The 15,262-nt window shown below is 39.2% G+C and overlaps 1 protein-coding gene across 1 annotated transcript in view; it reads right to left on the reverse strand.

Annotated features, from left to right (window-relative positions):
* Window positions 1-15,262, reverse strand: part of TNIP3 (TNFAIP3 interacting protein 3) — a 63,620-nt gene that overhangs the window by 31,262 nt on the left and 17,096 nt on the right. The window contains exons 2-4 of the mRNA XM_067549294.1: window positions 14,701-14,833; window positions 2,746-2,832; window positions 785-868 (exon numbers count right to left, since the gene is read on the reverse strand). Of these exons, the coding sequence (XP_067405395.1) occupies window positions 785-868; window positions 2,746-2,832; window positions 14,701-14,721 (192 nt within the window). The 5' untranslated portion in view covers window positions 14,722-14,833. The remainder of the gene's footprint in view (window positions 1-784; window positions 869-2,745; window positions 2,833-14,700; window positions 14,834-15,262) is intronic.

Genomic DNA, 15,262 nt, shown 5'->3' on the forward strand with positions numbered 1-15,262 from the left:
CTAATTTTTTAATCCTATAGCTAACAAAGGTATTCAGAATCTCCTCCTTATCTATGGCCAATTTTCATTCAGGAAGAGAAATTCTAAAATTTGCCAATCTTTATGGCATGTCTTTCATTTCTTTGCCATTTGCAGTCCAGGTGGAAGTATAAACTGAGGATTTCCCTGTCCAAAACAAAATAGTTGGGCTGGGAGTGACATTTACATGACACTGATATATAGTAGGTCGCAGATTACTCATGTTTTACATTGTAGCAATACAAATAACAAAGTGTCACTCCCAATTTCTTTTTAAAGTATACACGTTTTTCCTTGTTTACAGTTCACTTAGTTCAGATGAGTTAATGACATCTGTAAACCATCTATATCTTGGGAAATGTGTGTGATAAGGTGATCTTTTAGATGTTGCAAACCCCACTTGCCTTACTCAGAGAACCATAGAGTTCAGCAAGACTATTTCCATAAATAAAGTGAACGGGGATTGGTCTTTATTATACATGTAACTGGCACATGAAAAGTTAGCAGTGAACCAATACAAACACTTTCTAAAAATGCTTTACACTCATGGTCAAATATATTGCAACCTAGGTCAAATATTTTGGCTCAAGAATGTAGGATTAGTATTCCACAAGAAAATCATGGTCCTGATTCTGCCACTGACTGCAAAGGAACTACTAGAGAAGTAAATATTAATCAGTGTGAGCAACAGTGACAAATTTGGGCCCTATGATTTCCTGCTCTGGGAATCCAATGATTATAATGACATAATAGTATAATCAGTTACCTCTTGCCTCTGTCTTTCCAATATTATGATCTGTTGTTCAAAGGTATCTGTTAGTATGGTCTTCTTTTTTGTCAGTAACATGCACTTTCAATGGAGGGGAAAAAAAATATTTAAAATAAATCCTTCTAAATAATATCCCCAACTCAATATTAGCCTACAGAGCACTTATCTACATTATGTGTGCATTATATTAATGTTTATAAAGCAATTTGAAGAGGGGAATTTCTATTTAAATGCTATATTTATACTACTATCCTTTTAAATCTCCCTGGAAAGGTAAAAAAAAGCCTTACATTGAACAAAAATGTAATTTACACTCACTTTAAGGCTTGCTTACTCTAGTGGTGTAAATTAGTATTGGGGCCAACTGAAGTTAATGGAGCTATGCCAATTTACACCAGCTGAAATTTTAGCCCATTGTATGTCATATTATGTTACAGGTGCAATGCTTAAGAAAGCAATTTGCAAAAGCCAGCAAAAGTCTAATGATTTTCTTCAGCTTTCTAAGTTCAGACATTGTTTTTTTACTTTATAGGCATTCTGTATTAAAGTATTATTTGCCTGCTGCACAATTAATAAAGGTCCTGTGCTACAAACACTTACCATGAGGCATAGTAGCAGGCATGAAAAGTCCCATTCATTCATGGGCACTAGTATAGTAAGCATTATTCCCAGCAGGAGTGTTTGCAGGAGTGGGCCCATAATTAGCAGCATAATAGGTTCAAACCATACTGCATGGAAAGCATAATAGATCATTTGTACCCAGTATGGTTTCAGGCAAATCCTCATTTTTATATTATTAACCCAAGAGATGATAATTTCCAAAAAGGCTGTCACAGGTTCTCATAGCAAACCATGATACACACTAGTTGTATGTAGAAACAGAATTGTAATTGGAACAAATATATGTAACACAGAAAAACACGTTAGCCCTGTCAAATGCTTAGTCATTTAAAGTGTCATTTTTATTCCTCCCCCCACCAAATATCCAGTCAGTAGCCTGATTTTTAGACCAAAACTGCATTATAAATTAAAAGTCTCCTCAAACCTAATTTTAAAGACTGACCTGAACCCGTCTAGACCAAAAGCCAACCTGAACTCAAGTCCAAACATGTCAGGTTGTTTTCATATCCGACCTGATCCCAATACATGTAGTCGGGCCCAGTCAGGTTGCAAGGGTCTAACTGCTGGCCCAGACTCCATTTTCTTGACCTTGTTTCCTCTGCAGAGCTGCTAGGACTAAATGACCTCCCAGCCCTGCTCACCATTCCATGACCCCATCCCTTGCTACTCCTCCAAAACCTGTGTCAGTGCCACTGCCTCATTCTTGGGGCTTGGTCCGGAGGGGGAGAGGGACTTCCCATCCCTCATGCCCTTGATCCATCTCTGACTGCCCCCTGCCTATGGCATCAGCCTACCAGCTGCTGCAGCCTCACTGCTAAACCAGTGCCATTTGCCAACCCAGGCAAATCAAGAATTCTTAAAAGCTACCATATATACATTTTGCATATTCTTTTTTTTATTCAGTTGATAAATATATACGGCTTTAGGGACAAACTGTGATTTGGTTTAAATGTCACAGCTCCCTCTCCCCAGTAGAGAAACACAATGCTAGTAAATTCAAAGAATGCCATGGTGCTCAAATCTTGGTATAGCTTACAGTGCCTTAAGAAGCTGCCTTGCTATCATGGCAATTTGCCACATCCAGGATCAGCTTCTTAAAGAAAAAGAAAATTAGAAAGTAATTTTTTTTTTAAATCTAAAAGATCTACCACATTCCAGTATCACTGTAGTACATTAAGACAGAATGCATTCATTCTGACAAGATGATTTTAACACATAAGTGAGCCTATAATGATCCATCCGCAATGTGATACATTATAAATGTCGTTAGTTTGCACATTTCTATTAATTAAACAACATGCCACTGATACTGCTCCCCGTCAGAAATGCTCACCTACCTGTGACTGGTCTGCTGAAGTTTCCCGGCCATTCATGCCTGTCCGTGGCAGCAGAGACAGGCCTCGAATGTCTTTTTTACTGTAGGTCTTTAAAAGAAGAAGACAAGCAAGTAAAATATGTACTTTAAGCAGGTAGGGTTGTCCAAAGGAGGAGGGGGAAAAAGTTCTATTAAAACATATATCTCAAAAACTTCACAGAAAATATTCCCAACTAGTTATGTGTGTGGAAGCAACACAGAGTGAGATATAGGTGGTGGAACTCTGATTTAAACCTTTTTCGCCTTCTAAGCAGGGGCTTCCCAGAATGTCTCAAGCATGCTGTCTGTGACTAATGTATGAGACAGGACAGGGCTTTGTTTGGTGTGGTATGTAAATTGAAATCCCTTCCTTTACTGGTCAATTCTCCCCTGAGAGAGAAACAGGCACAGATAAGGGAAGGAAGAATACATTTTCAGTAAATAGCTCTAGGGATGTGGCTTTCTTTTCCCCAGTACCAGAGAAATCTGTTTCCTATTGGAACTAAGCCCTTTGGCTTTCCTGAATATAAACATTAAGATATACTGTATTTCCTTATGCGAAAGATATTGGTGAGTCACTTAATGGAGAATACCAATTATGGGGGAAAAAAACACCCAGCAAAAAGAACAATAAGCACAGTGAAATATACACGCAGCACTTCACTCTTTTACAGCCTGAGGGTATGGTTTCTTTCCCTTGAAATAGTCCTATAACTGTGCAAAGATACAGAATTACAACAGGCTGTTTTTCTTATTATCTTTAAGGGCCTGATCCTCCCAGTTCTTGTCACTTATCTGGTTGTCTAAATATGGATTTAGAAGCCTAACTTAAGGTACACAAGTTTAATCATTTTGGTCTTAACTTATGCCTTAGTTTCCCATCTGTAAATGGGGATAATTATACATAACTAACCTCACAAATGAGACACACAATTAAGTGTTTCTATAGCACTTTGAGTTTCCGAGTTGGAAAGTACTAGACAAATACAAAGTACTAGTATTTTTCTTCTAAAAATACTGGTGTTGGAGGAAAATTTAAAGGAAAAAAATCTCTTTTTCTTATTGTGGGAAAATAGTGGGTTTCTCTCAGGGAAAGGAAAAACATAATCATATGAAGTCTTTAAAATGCTACAGAATTCTTGTTGTTAAGACAACATAGTTCCTTGTAAAAACCTGCAACTAAAAAAAGAATTACGCTAACTATAGACTTCTGGTGAAACACTGGACTTTTTACAGCTGAGCTTCAAACGTCTGCTTGGTAGTTTATGATGAAACAATTTCTGTATTATAGAATCTCAAGCTCCATTTGAGTGAAATGGAACTTCCCACAAACAATAACTGCACTTCAGATATGATCCAGTCATCAGGATTAAACTCTATATTATCTGGAATACAACTCAAGGGCTTTTTTCCCCTTCTAGTTTTTCTTAGCACATGTTAAACCACATACAAGATTTTGCATGCTACCTGAAGTTTCTTGATTAAAACCTTCACAAGTAAAATGACTTTCTGGGAAACAGCAAAATAATACTTCCTGAAATGTTGGTTTGTTTCCTTGTTTTGACCTTTTGAACAGGTCAGTTTTCCAACCTGAGAAATCTACCATAGATAGATAGAAGGCATCAAAATGCTTACCACGGCATTGATGCATTAATCATGCTGACTTCCTGTAGAAAGGAAGAAATAGTTTTCCTGATGGAAAAGTTGTTGAAAAAACGTCAAGAAACAGCTCTCTTGATAAAGGTGGGGGGGATAAAAGGGAGGGGGAAGGGAGAGTGTCCCACCAAGCTAAGTGGAGACTTTTTCTGTTTCATGGTTGTTTTTACTATTCCAACTCAGCACAAAAGATCAATATTTCAGATTTTCACAAACCAAAAAAGGGAGAAAAAAATATTCATTTTGGGCTAATCAAAACATTTTGGTTTGATTTAATCCTTTGTGAGCCTTTTTCAGTCTAGTTAAATGTCAAAACAAAAAGTCATTTAACTGAAATTTTTCTTCCGACCAGCTCTAGTCTCCCAACACACAAATAACTGGGAGAGTCCCTTAATAAGATCATCTTATCGTCACCCAGTGCATCTTATCATACCTGCTGCAGACTATAAACGCATGGAAAAAGGGGCTGTCTTTAACTTGTGTTGTATAATCCTGAGCACACTGGTAGTGCATCTTCATAGTGAGACTGCAACTAGAAAATCCCCAGCTCCAGTTGCATGGTTGTTTTGTGTTAATGCTGTTAGCATTGGAATGAACTCAACTAGGAAATGAAATTAACACATTGGAGTTCATACAGTTGTTACCACAATTTAGTTTAAACCAGTTTTCAAGAAAGTTGGGTTAACTTTAGGATGCTGACTAATTCCCTGCTGTTTAATACCTTGGTTGCAATCTCATTTTGGAAGATTTTAATTCGAATTTTGGGGAGACTGCTAGGGACACTGTACTGTACTGTACTGTACTGTACTGTAGGTACTTTCTCTCACAGCTGGAAGATGAGGCTGCAGTGAGTCCCAACTGACTCCAGCTCTTCTCTCCTGGCTCAGAACAGCACCCTTCTGATATGCCCCACCTCCTCAGCCACTAAAACTGGTCAAAATCCTTCAGATTTTATCTTTTCATGAAATAATTTTGTGCAAAATTAGTATTTCAAATTTATGAAAAATTCGTCTGAAGTTTTCTTTTTCCATTTGTTTTATTTCATTTGAACCTGTTCCATGTTCTGTCAGTTCCTGAGCAGCCCAGCAGGATGGGAACCAGCTTGGGATGGCAGGTAGTATGTCAAGCAGAGAGGGCAGGGCAAGCAGGAACTGGCATAAAGTTCAGAGTGACATCATGTAAAGTTAGCCACCAACTCTCTCAGTCAAAGGAGAGATATTTCCAAGGTGGCTCTAAAGCAAGTCTGCTGTTGGGGAAAGAGGGGTTATATAATATATATAATATATATTGATATGAGCTGCCCAAGCCCTCAGATATTTCTTAGAGACTAATGAAATTCCATCATCAGGTAATAGTCACATTTAGGGGGCACAGAAGTAGGAAGGTGTGACCGAAAGAATCCCCTACACACTATTGTGATAATCTTTGTACAAAATATGCCTTGTGAGGTATCATTTAAAAACTAATAATTCACTGGTCAGTAATATCACGGTGAAATGCATGTAGAAACATTATATGTAAAGTTATAAACATAAGCTGAAATCATGTCTGAAGTGTGTTTACCAGTCAAGTCTGAGGAGTGGGTAAATCTGTCTCTCAAAGACAAAAGGTGTTATCAAAGCTGATGGGCATTCATTAAGGATATGATTTGGTCACAGATTTCATGACTTTCCAAGACCTCCATGACTTCTGGGGCAGGGCTAGAGCAGCTGTGAGACCCAGGGCTACCACTGAAGAACTGATCAACCTGGGGCAGCCAGACTGGAGCCACGGAACAGCTGACCGGGGGCCATCCCGGAGCGCTCAACAGCTGATCAGTGGCCAGTCCATTGGAGCAGCTGCAAGCCCCAGCAGCTCTGTTTTCCTCCCTCTTACAGGGTATTTTTAGTAAAAGTCAGGGACACGTCACGGCTTCCGTGAATTTTTGTTTAGTGTCCGCCACCTGGCCCTGACGTTTACTAAAGATACTCTTCACAGAATCTTAATCTTTGCAATCATTTATCAAGTGGCCATTGTTCGGTAAGAGAAGGGAGCAGGAAAAAAAAGGTCAGCATCTTAGCAAACAACAGCATGGAACCTCTTTCACCACCAGACTGCTTGACTCTAACCTCACAGTAGGAATTAACTTTCTCTAGGGGTAAACACAGGGAAATTAATTTTAAAGGGTGACTGAACTATAAAAATGAGCAGCAAAAACACGCCAAGTTATCTTTCCCTATCCATCTCTTGCTCTTTCACCTAATAAGACAAAAGAGACCAGCCCATTTGATTTTGGAAGAGATCGTGACCTGAAATTTGGTCAGCCTTGTTGCTAGGGGCGTGTGATAAGAATTTTATCTTGAATCAAACCTAGCTTGTTAAGTTTTGGTCCTAGGAAGCGTTTTATCTTTATTTCTCTTGTAATCACTTCCCTACATTCGAATGCCCTACATTCGTACTCACTAAAATATCTTTGTAGTTAAATAAACTTATTTTGTTCTTTAATTAAAACTAATCCAGTGTTGTGAACTGTGTGGGCAACTCCATTTAGGGTGGCAAACCATTGTATATTGACCCAGTGGACCTAATATATCTGAACTGTCCAGGGGAGGCCTGGACAGTGCAGTACACGTTTTGGTGGGGAAATTTGAGACTGGGAGTGTATTTGAGTCACCGTACAAGTGGTAACCAAGACTTCTGGAAGCCAGTGTGTGGCTGGTGTTTGCTGACAGGCTGCTGGGATCAGAAGTGCTGGCCCAGGGCTGTGGCTATAGACACACAGTGTCTGTGACCGCATGCTGGCAAACTGTATGTGAGCGACCCAGGTGGGAGCTACAGCAACAAATCACTGAGGTACCCCAGATTACAGGGAAAGGATGACACAGCCCCTCACTGGTCTAGATTGCACCCCAGAATGTTTTAGAAGAGTCCTATTAAATAGAGGGGAAGGAGCACAGAGGAATGTGAGGCTCAGAGTGGAGCAGGAGAGAATGAGATAGGAACTGTGTATACTTGGTACCTGTCCTTCAGCTCAGAGCCCTCAGAATTAGTATTCTTGTTCCATTAATGTTTCCATTATTTATTGAATAATTATTCTTCTAGTTTGTTCTAGTATTCAGCTCACCCTCCTATCACTAAAGAACTTTCAAAGAGGGATCTCTGTACCAGGACTCATAATGCAGTCAGTATCATTCCCCACAAACACACAGGACAGACTGCACAAAGCATTTCTTTTCATTTTCTTGACCTTAAATTTCACTCTCCGTTCCAGGCGTTTTCCCAAGATATGACTTGTCCCTCTCTAGCTCTGGCAGGCCTTGAGCTTCTGTACATAATGCTAATGCGTCCTCAGCACATTAGGACACCAGTGAGCAATCCTGAGTCTGTTCTTCAAGGAATTCTGCCCTCATTACACTTGCATTTGTTTTTTATTTATTTTTGCCTCTTTTAGTAAAAGAGGGAGTGAAGTGTACCACTTCGCCCTTCAGACAAAAAACCAAAATCTAACACAAACACACACACACCCTGAATGTTTTTTTTTTTAAAGGTTATGAAGCTTTAACTTTTTGAATCTCAGCATCTATTGTCAAAATACTTTCTGACTCTTCCCCCCATAATTTTCCTTAACTGTAAACATTTAAATTGGTAACAATTTTTTAAAGAGGCTCAAAACCCATAATTTTGCAAAATGTGAAAATTTAAAATCAATAAACCTTTAATATGCCTAAAAATAAACATTGATATCTGTCAAAATGATGATAAAATAAAAATCTATTTCTGCCAAGCCTAAATATAATTTAATGTCTCAGTTCATTTGAACACAATCATGGCAGCAATGGGAAACTGACCAGGAAAACACAGTGTGGAATGAGTCCTGAATTAAGTAGATCTTTCTGGTTTAAGTGAAGACTCCTGTGTCAGTTTGAATCTCAGCATAATTACTAAGTGCATTTACTCTATTTTTGGAGCGATGACAGGCTCTGGGTATTTCTTTTCAGGAAATTTGCTAAAGGAGTTCCCCTCTGGGACATTATTGTTTTATTTATGTGTATATATAGTAGGCTGTCTTTGTTTGACACAAACCATTTTGTTGCTCCTCTCTCGCTGTAACATTTTTAATATTCAGCTGTTACCTTTTAAAAGACTGGCCAAAAGTATGAAAAAGTGTATTAAAAGATACTATAGTGAATAATCCTGCACCAGCAGGAAGAGGGCTAAGTTTACTTAATATTGTAGGTCTTTTTCATTTCGAATTTCTAAGATTCAGTCACCATTTACAGTGTCTCATTATGAAGATCTACTCTAGTGTGCCTTATACCTTTCCTTCCCCACTTTTCATCTTCTTTGTTCCCTATATGCCCTCATATATGTTTAGATGGCATAGAATTATTCTTTTCTCTTTTGAGTTTCCATGATACTGTAATTTTTATAATTAATTTTGACTTAAGAAATTATGCTTAAGTAAATATCTAACAAAATTGGCCACTTTTTCCAAAATCATATAGTGATTTTGGGTGTCTTGTTTTTTGGGTGCCCAACTAGAGACACCTTAAATGGCTTGATTTTTAGAAAATGCTAAGCACCCTTCCTTTAAAAAAAATCCTGTAGTGTGTTGTAAATTGGACACTCATAAATTAAGGCACTCAGTCACTAGTCACTTTTGATAATCTTGGCCATTATAACTTCCTTAATTCTAATGAAACGAAAGACTTTTAAATACTTAACTGGAGAATAATCTCTTTTTGATGATGCAGATAACAAGTAAAGTATAGAATCACTTCATTCTGACTCCTAACTTAGCTGGTGTTTGTCGTTAGATCTCCTTTATAGACTTGTACTGTTCAGTGGCAGAACGGTATAAGGCATATTACTATAAGATTATTTAGACTAAAGATTTGCTGGTTTGGGTGTAGCTTTTGCGCGTGTATGTGTGCACATGCACATCTCTGTATCTCTCTCTCTGAGCATTCCTAAGACTCTCTGTAGACCTTCCCACCTGAACACTTTGAACCTACAACTGTTACTGCACCTAGAGGGCTTCTGAAAATATTCATTGAAAAGACCATTTAAAAATAATGAAAAGAGTGATGATAGCAAGAGACATTTGGGGTACAGAGTGGCAGCTATCTCCTGATCCCAGTCTGGAGCAGTGAAATAGTGAGCAGCAAGATCATTGCAGCTGTGGAGTATAGTCAGTCTTTAAACAAGAAAGAGTGTGTGTCATTTCCTGTCTACATTTGATCTTTGTGCCTACAAACCTCGCCCAGACAGAGACATGAATAATAATGGGATTTTTTCTGGAAAAATGAGTATGTCAAACACACCTTTTCGACACCTGGATTAATGTTCATCTAGAAACTAGCAATATTCTAATACGTACATGTGTTCAGATGCAAGTATGTTCACTAGTACTTGACCATAGCAACTCTTAGGCACTGGATAAAATAAAACGTGGTTTCATCAGAATAAGTACAATACGGTACACAGATTCTGCTTCATGCTTTTCTTCTCCTATTGTTCTTTGTTGACTTCAACAGGACATGTGAGCAAAGTTGCTCACATGGCTAAGTGTTTGCAAACTGTGGCCCGCAAGACCTAAATGCCTACCTCATGATTCTACCGTTAAACTGGAGCAACAAACGAGAGCAAAAAGGCTAAAAGAGAAACACTACGAAGAAAAATGTAGGAATGAGGAAAATCAAGGATACCCTGAAATTTATTGGTTGTAACACTCTGTGCCCACTGATGAATCATTGTCTTCCTGTAATAGTATCCACTGCCAAAACAGCTATGATCCATTTACTCAGGAATATATTTTCATCTACAATACACAGTTATTGTAACTCTTGATCCATATGTCTAACTATTGATAGTCCACAAACCAAATGTTTTCCTTTATCTTTCTTTATCTTTCTTTCTTCCGGCATTTAAATCATAGGTTTTTTTAAAGTTGCTGTTCTTCCCTTCCTATCTGGTCCTATTCTTCCCTGTATGGAAAAGCAGCCCTCTACTGGTATGAAAAATATAAATGAATCAGATATAATAATATATTTAAAATACTTTGTATGCAAAAGAATGAAATTATTTAATGTGGGAAACAAAATATTTTGACAAATAACTTTTGGCCTTGCTTGTTACAAGAGGAATGTTTAATAATTTTTAATGTAAATGTCGGGAACAGAGGCTGTTCTTGTAGCTCTAGCAGGGAACTGGTATTTATGAGATTAGGCTTCTATTTGCTGATTAGACTTCTTGTGTCACCTTGGACAGGTCACTTGACCCCTCTGTGCCTCAGTTTCCCCCTCTGTTAAATAGGGGATAATGATACTTCCCTACTACCTCTCCAGGGACATTCTGAGGATTATGGTAATTTACTCAGATTGTGCCATACTCAAAGGGCTATGTAGGGGGGGTGCATGTTAGACTCATTTACACTCCTTATACACACACTGCAACAATGGGGAAAGAAGTCTTAGCCACAGTATCTCAGTATATGAAACTTACACTAATTAGACCTCTGGCACTTTTGAAGAATGTAGTAGGTCTGAGTTAGAGATGGTTGAAAACTTTGATTAAATTTGAGACCATTTTTATGTTTCCCATTTTTTGTCAATGAAAATTATTTGGCCAGCTCTAGTCAAAGGGACTTTTAGTAAATGGAAAGGAGTCTAAGTTAGGGCAAGAGGCCTAATTCACGCCACTTGACACTTCTGAGTGTGGCCCTTTGTATGGACAGATGAAATGCATATCTAGCTCACTTGTGCAATTCCAGCACAAGGACATGAGCACTCAACCCTTTTCATTTGCCCATATGTGGACTGATCACATGGTCAATAGATGGAAATAAGTTCTTTTCAGACTGGGTGAGTCCCTTGCATCCACGTATGAAAAAACTCTCACACACATCCAAAGGGCAAATAACTGAAATATGTCCAAGTGCATACAAAGAGGGGGAAAGTACTCAAAGTTGCATAGTTCAAGTGAAACACTGAACTAAACAACAAATGAAGTGGAGTGAGCCTTCTCTCTGTTCTCTTCCCTAGGAATCCCTGTCCTACACACCCAACTTTCTATTGGAGAAAGACCATGTCTAGTGGCTGATTGTTTCAATCATCAGCTTTTGTTTTGCTGATTTGTGTATTAAATGAGGAGTTTAATGCTACTTGTTTTTGTGCTCTTGATGCTGCATTTGTTTCACCACTTCTTTTGTGGGAAACGGTGAGAGGGTAATTGTTGTACATTTCAGTGGTAATATGAAATCCATCTAGGTTTTTCCCCTTTTGTGATGATTCTGATCCCATTGTTCAATTGTGACATTTTCCTTTAGTCTTATTGTAGTTCTGTTTTATGTTTCCTCAAGGCAGCAAGTAGGTCTCGGTAGAAAACAAGAATTCCTTGAAAAAATCCAGGGTTGTGACATTTGTGTTCAGTCTGCATCAGACTGAAAACTAGACCATTTGAAAATGTTTACAAAGAGCAAGAGATCCACCTCAAAATAGCCAATACCCCTGTGATTAGGGCACTCACCTAAGATATGTGAGACCCAAGTTCAAGTTCCTACTTTACCTGATCTGGATTCACCTAACCACAGGGGTTACAGAGTCAGTCTCTCTCTCTGCCCCAGTGAATATTTTATTATTTATACAAAGTGGAATAGCTCCAACAGGAAAGGAAAAGAGAGTAATGCAATAGGTTAGTGGTTAGGCATTCACCTTGGACATAGTAGGAGACCCAAGTTTCAGTTCCTGCTCTTCCTAATTCAAAAAAGAGACTTAATCCTGGCTCTCCCACATCCCCCAGCACCCTAGTCACTGGGATACTGATGGGCTGTTCTGAGGTCTCTCTTTCCCTCCCTCCCCACCCCATCTTGCAATTCCATCCTGGACCTGAAAAAATTTCCTAGTGAAGCTTTGGTCAAAACAGATGCATTTCCACAAAAAATTAAAGCTACCTAACTGTAATGGGAGGTTCTTTGAGATGGGTGCTCCCTATGTGTATTCCATGGATGGGTACACATGCACACCATGTACCAGAGAATGGAGGATCTTGCAAGCAGTATCCATCGGTCTATGCCTGTGCCATCAAGCCCCTCCTGCTCAGCACCCAGGGTATACGGGGAGGTACAGACTGTTCTCTACCACAAATCGAGTCATGATCTGAGGCAGAGGGGAATGAGGGCAAATAGAGGAATGCAGCTAGGGATCACACATCTCGGGAATCTCCAGTTACAGATATGTAAACTCCATTTCCTCTTCAAGTGCTGGTCCCTATGTGTATTCCACATGTGGGTGACTGGTAAATAGTAGTCATATAAGAGGGTGGTGTGAGGATGCAGGTGGTATTAATGTCTGTAATACTGCTGTTCCAAAGGCTGTGTCTGCAGAAGAGGCTTAGACTAAAGCATAATGCTTCATGAAGGTGTGGATGGAACTCTAGGTTGCTGCCTTCAAATACCCAGCATAGGTATTTCTCGAAGAGATGCTACTGAGATTGCCTGTGTTCTAGTGGATGGGCCTTAATCCTGTCCAGGGGAGGGATATGTGGCAACTGACAGCAGCCAGAAATCCTCGGAGAAACTGAGCAGATATTGCTTGATTCTGCTATAGCAACAGATAGCATAGGCATTTTTCTAATTGGTTTCATTCTTTGTGGGTAGAATACCAAAGTTTACCTGATGTCAAAAGACCGAATCCTCTGCTTCTCACTTGAAGCATGAGGTTTTGGAAAGAATACCAGTACGTGAATTGATTGATCTACGTGGAACTCAGAAATTTCCTTGAGAATGAATTTTGGGTGGAGGCAAAGGTATACCTTTTCTTTATGAAAAGTAGCATATGGAAGGTTGGCCATAAGCATCTCCAAGGCAGCAAAATCTAATGTATATCAACTATAAAAAGACTACAAAAAAACCCACCAAAACCTCAAAAACTCTATACAATTATATTTGCACATTAGAAAAAGGGTGTGAAGAAGCTTCAGACACAGAGGATTCCAACCCATGAGGCGGTAAGAAGGAATGGAAAGATGGTCCATCTGCATGTCCCCTTATACCTTCAGTGCTGATTACAAGGAGCTCCAGGACACGAGCATAAACCAATGGGCACTACTTACAAAATTTTCCAGGCTCATGGTGCACATGAATACCTATGTGTGGATCACTCAAAGAAGTTTCAGTTTCAAGAAATGGGAATTTTCTGGCAAAAACATTTAATTGAAAAATTCCTGAGAAGCTCTAGCAGCAAGTCATTCTGAAGGTGATGGTTTACTTGTGAAATACCTGTGATTTGATTCATCATAGTAATAACTTCTTTCATTTTCCTAGTAATTCCTTGTAACATACTTAAGAGTTGTGCTTTTCAGTCCCACCCTTTTCCTTGTGATGATGTCATAAAGGAAATGGATAAATGGATCTCCACTTCTCATTCCTTTCAGGTGATATAATGATTAGTTTAACAGCATCTCTCTCCAGCTCTTGGTGCACTAAGCTGTTTCTCCTTCTTTTCCTGATTGCAGGAAAGAGAAATTTCCGCTCTTCTCACTGCCAGGTGAAGCATAGTTTGGCATTCAAGAGAGAGGGAAGCCTAAACCATCATTTTTGATTCTTCAGACCCTCATTTCCACTCCCCAACTTCCCCTCTTTACCTCCCATCCCCACAAGGTGCCTTATTTTTGTTTCTCTCCTTCCCCATTCACTTTTGAACTGTTGAACATAATGGGCTTAGGGATGGTTGTGTGCGTTTAAGTGCTGAGATCCCAGCTGTGATGTCATTATCCAAAAGGCTCAACTGGCCAATCAGAATGCTGCTTTGGACAATCAGGCTATGTCTACACAGGGATAAAAGACCCATAGCACAGTCGCAGCTGGCCTGGATCAGATGGCTCAGGGTGCAGGGCTAAAAATTAGGTAGACATTCAGGTTTGGGCTGGAGTCTGAACTCTGGGACCTTCCACCCTTGCAGAGTCTTAGAGCTCAAGCTCCAGACTAATACCAAACATCTACACAGCAATTTTTCAGCCCTGAAGCCTGAGCCCTACAAGCCTGAGTCAACTGACCCAGGCCAGCTGACAACTTTTTATCCCCGTGTAGACATACTCTCAGTTTCTCTAGCTGGGCTCTTTAAACTTCTGAAGAAAGATGTCTTCTCACTGAAACAGCTTCCCTAGTAACAGGAAGTGGCAGTGAAAGAGAACTGGTGTGTTCAGCAATTAAGGAAGTTTGTGTATAGTTGTTAATACCACAGGAGATATCCCCTCAATTTTCTTCCCTTGCAGACAAACTATTGCAAAAGAAACTTTTGTTTACCTTTAGGGAACGCGAAGTCATCTGATTGGGCACACGCTCTTGGGCAATGAACTCGGAGTTCTCATGGGACTGTGAAATACTGTTCTTCTCTATCAGATTTCTTATTTCATCATCGAGCTCTATGCTTTCACACCTGCTTAGAAGGAAATGGAACTGTTATATCGCCAAATCATACAGAAAAGAACTTGGAGTCCTTTTTTTGGTCAGTCTTCCTTATGTGGCACAATACAGGGAAAAGCTAGTTCTCTACCTATTTCCTGCTTCACCTTGCACACAGGCAAAGAAGAGTAAAGCAGAATCACTGAATTTCAGAATCACCAGAATGGAATAACTATAATGGTTTATGTAGGAGTTTGTATAAGATTTTCCAAACAAGAAGTTGTTTTTTGGGGTTTTTTTTGTAAAATGGCTTTTTTCCCTTAAAGCTATTTTTTTTTGCTAAAAATTATCAGTTCTTTCTGTGGTTTTGTGAAGAATACTGTGCCTTTTTCCACTTTTTTCAGAAACGTTAAATCAAACATGAACAAATATGTTATCAAAATTCTTTACCCCAGGCAGATTT

This window comes from Emydura macquarii, unplaced genomic scaffold (assembly GCF_026122565.2).
Source record: "Emydura macquarii macquarii isolate MOO-44397 ecotype Brisbane River unplaced genomic scaffold, CSIRO-AGI_Emac_v2 contig_267, whole genome shotgun sequence".
Lineage (NCBI taxonomy): Eukaryota > Metazoa > Chordata > Testudines > Chelidae > Emydura > Emydura macquarii.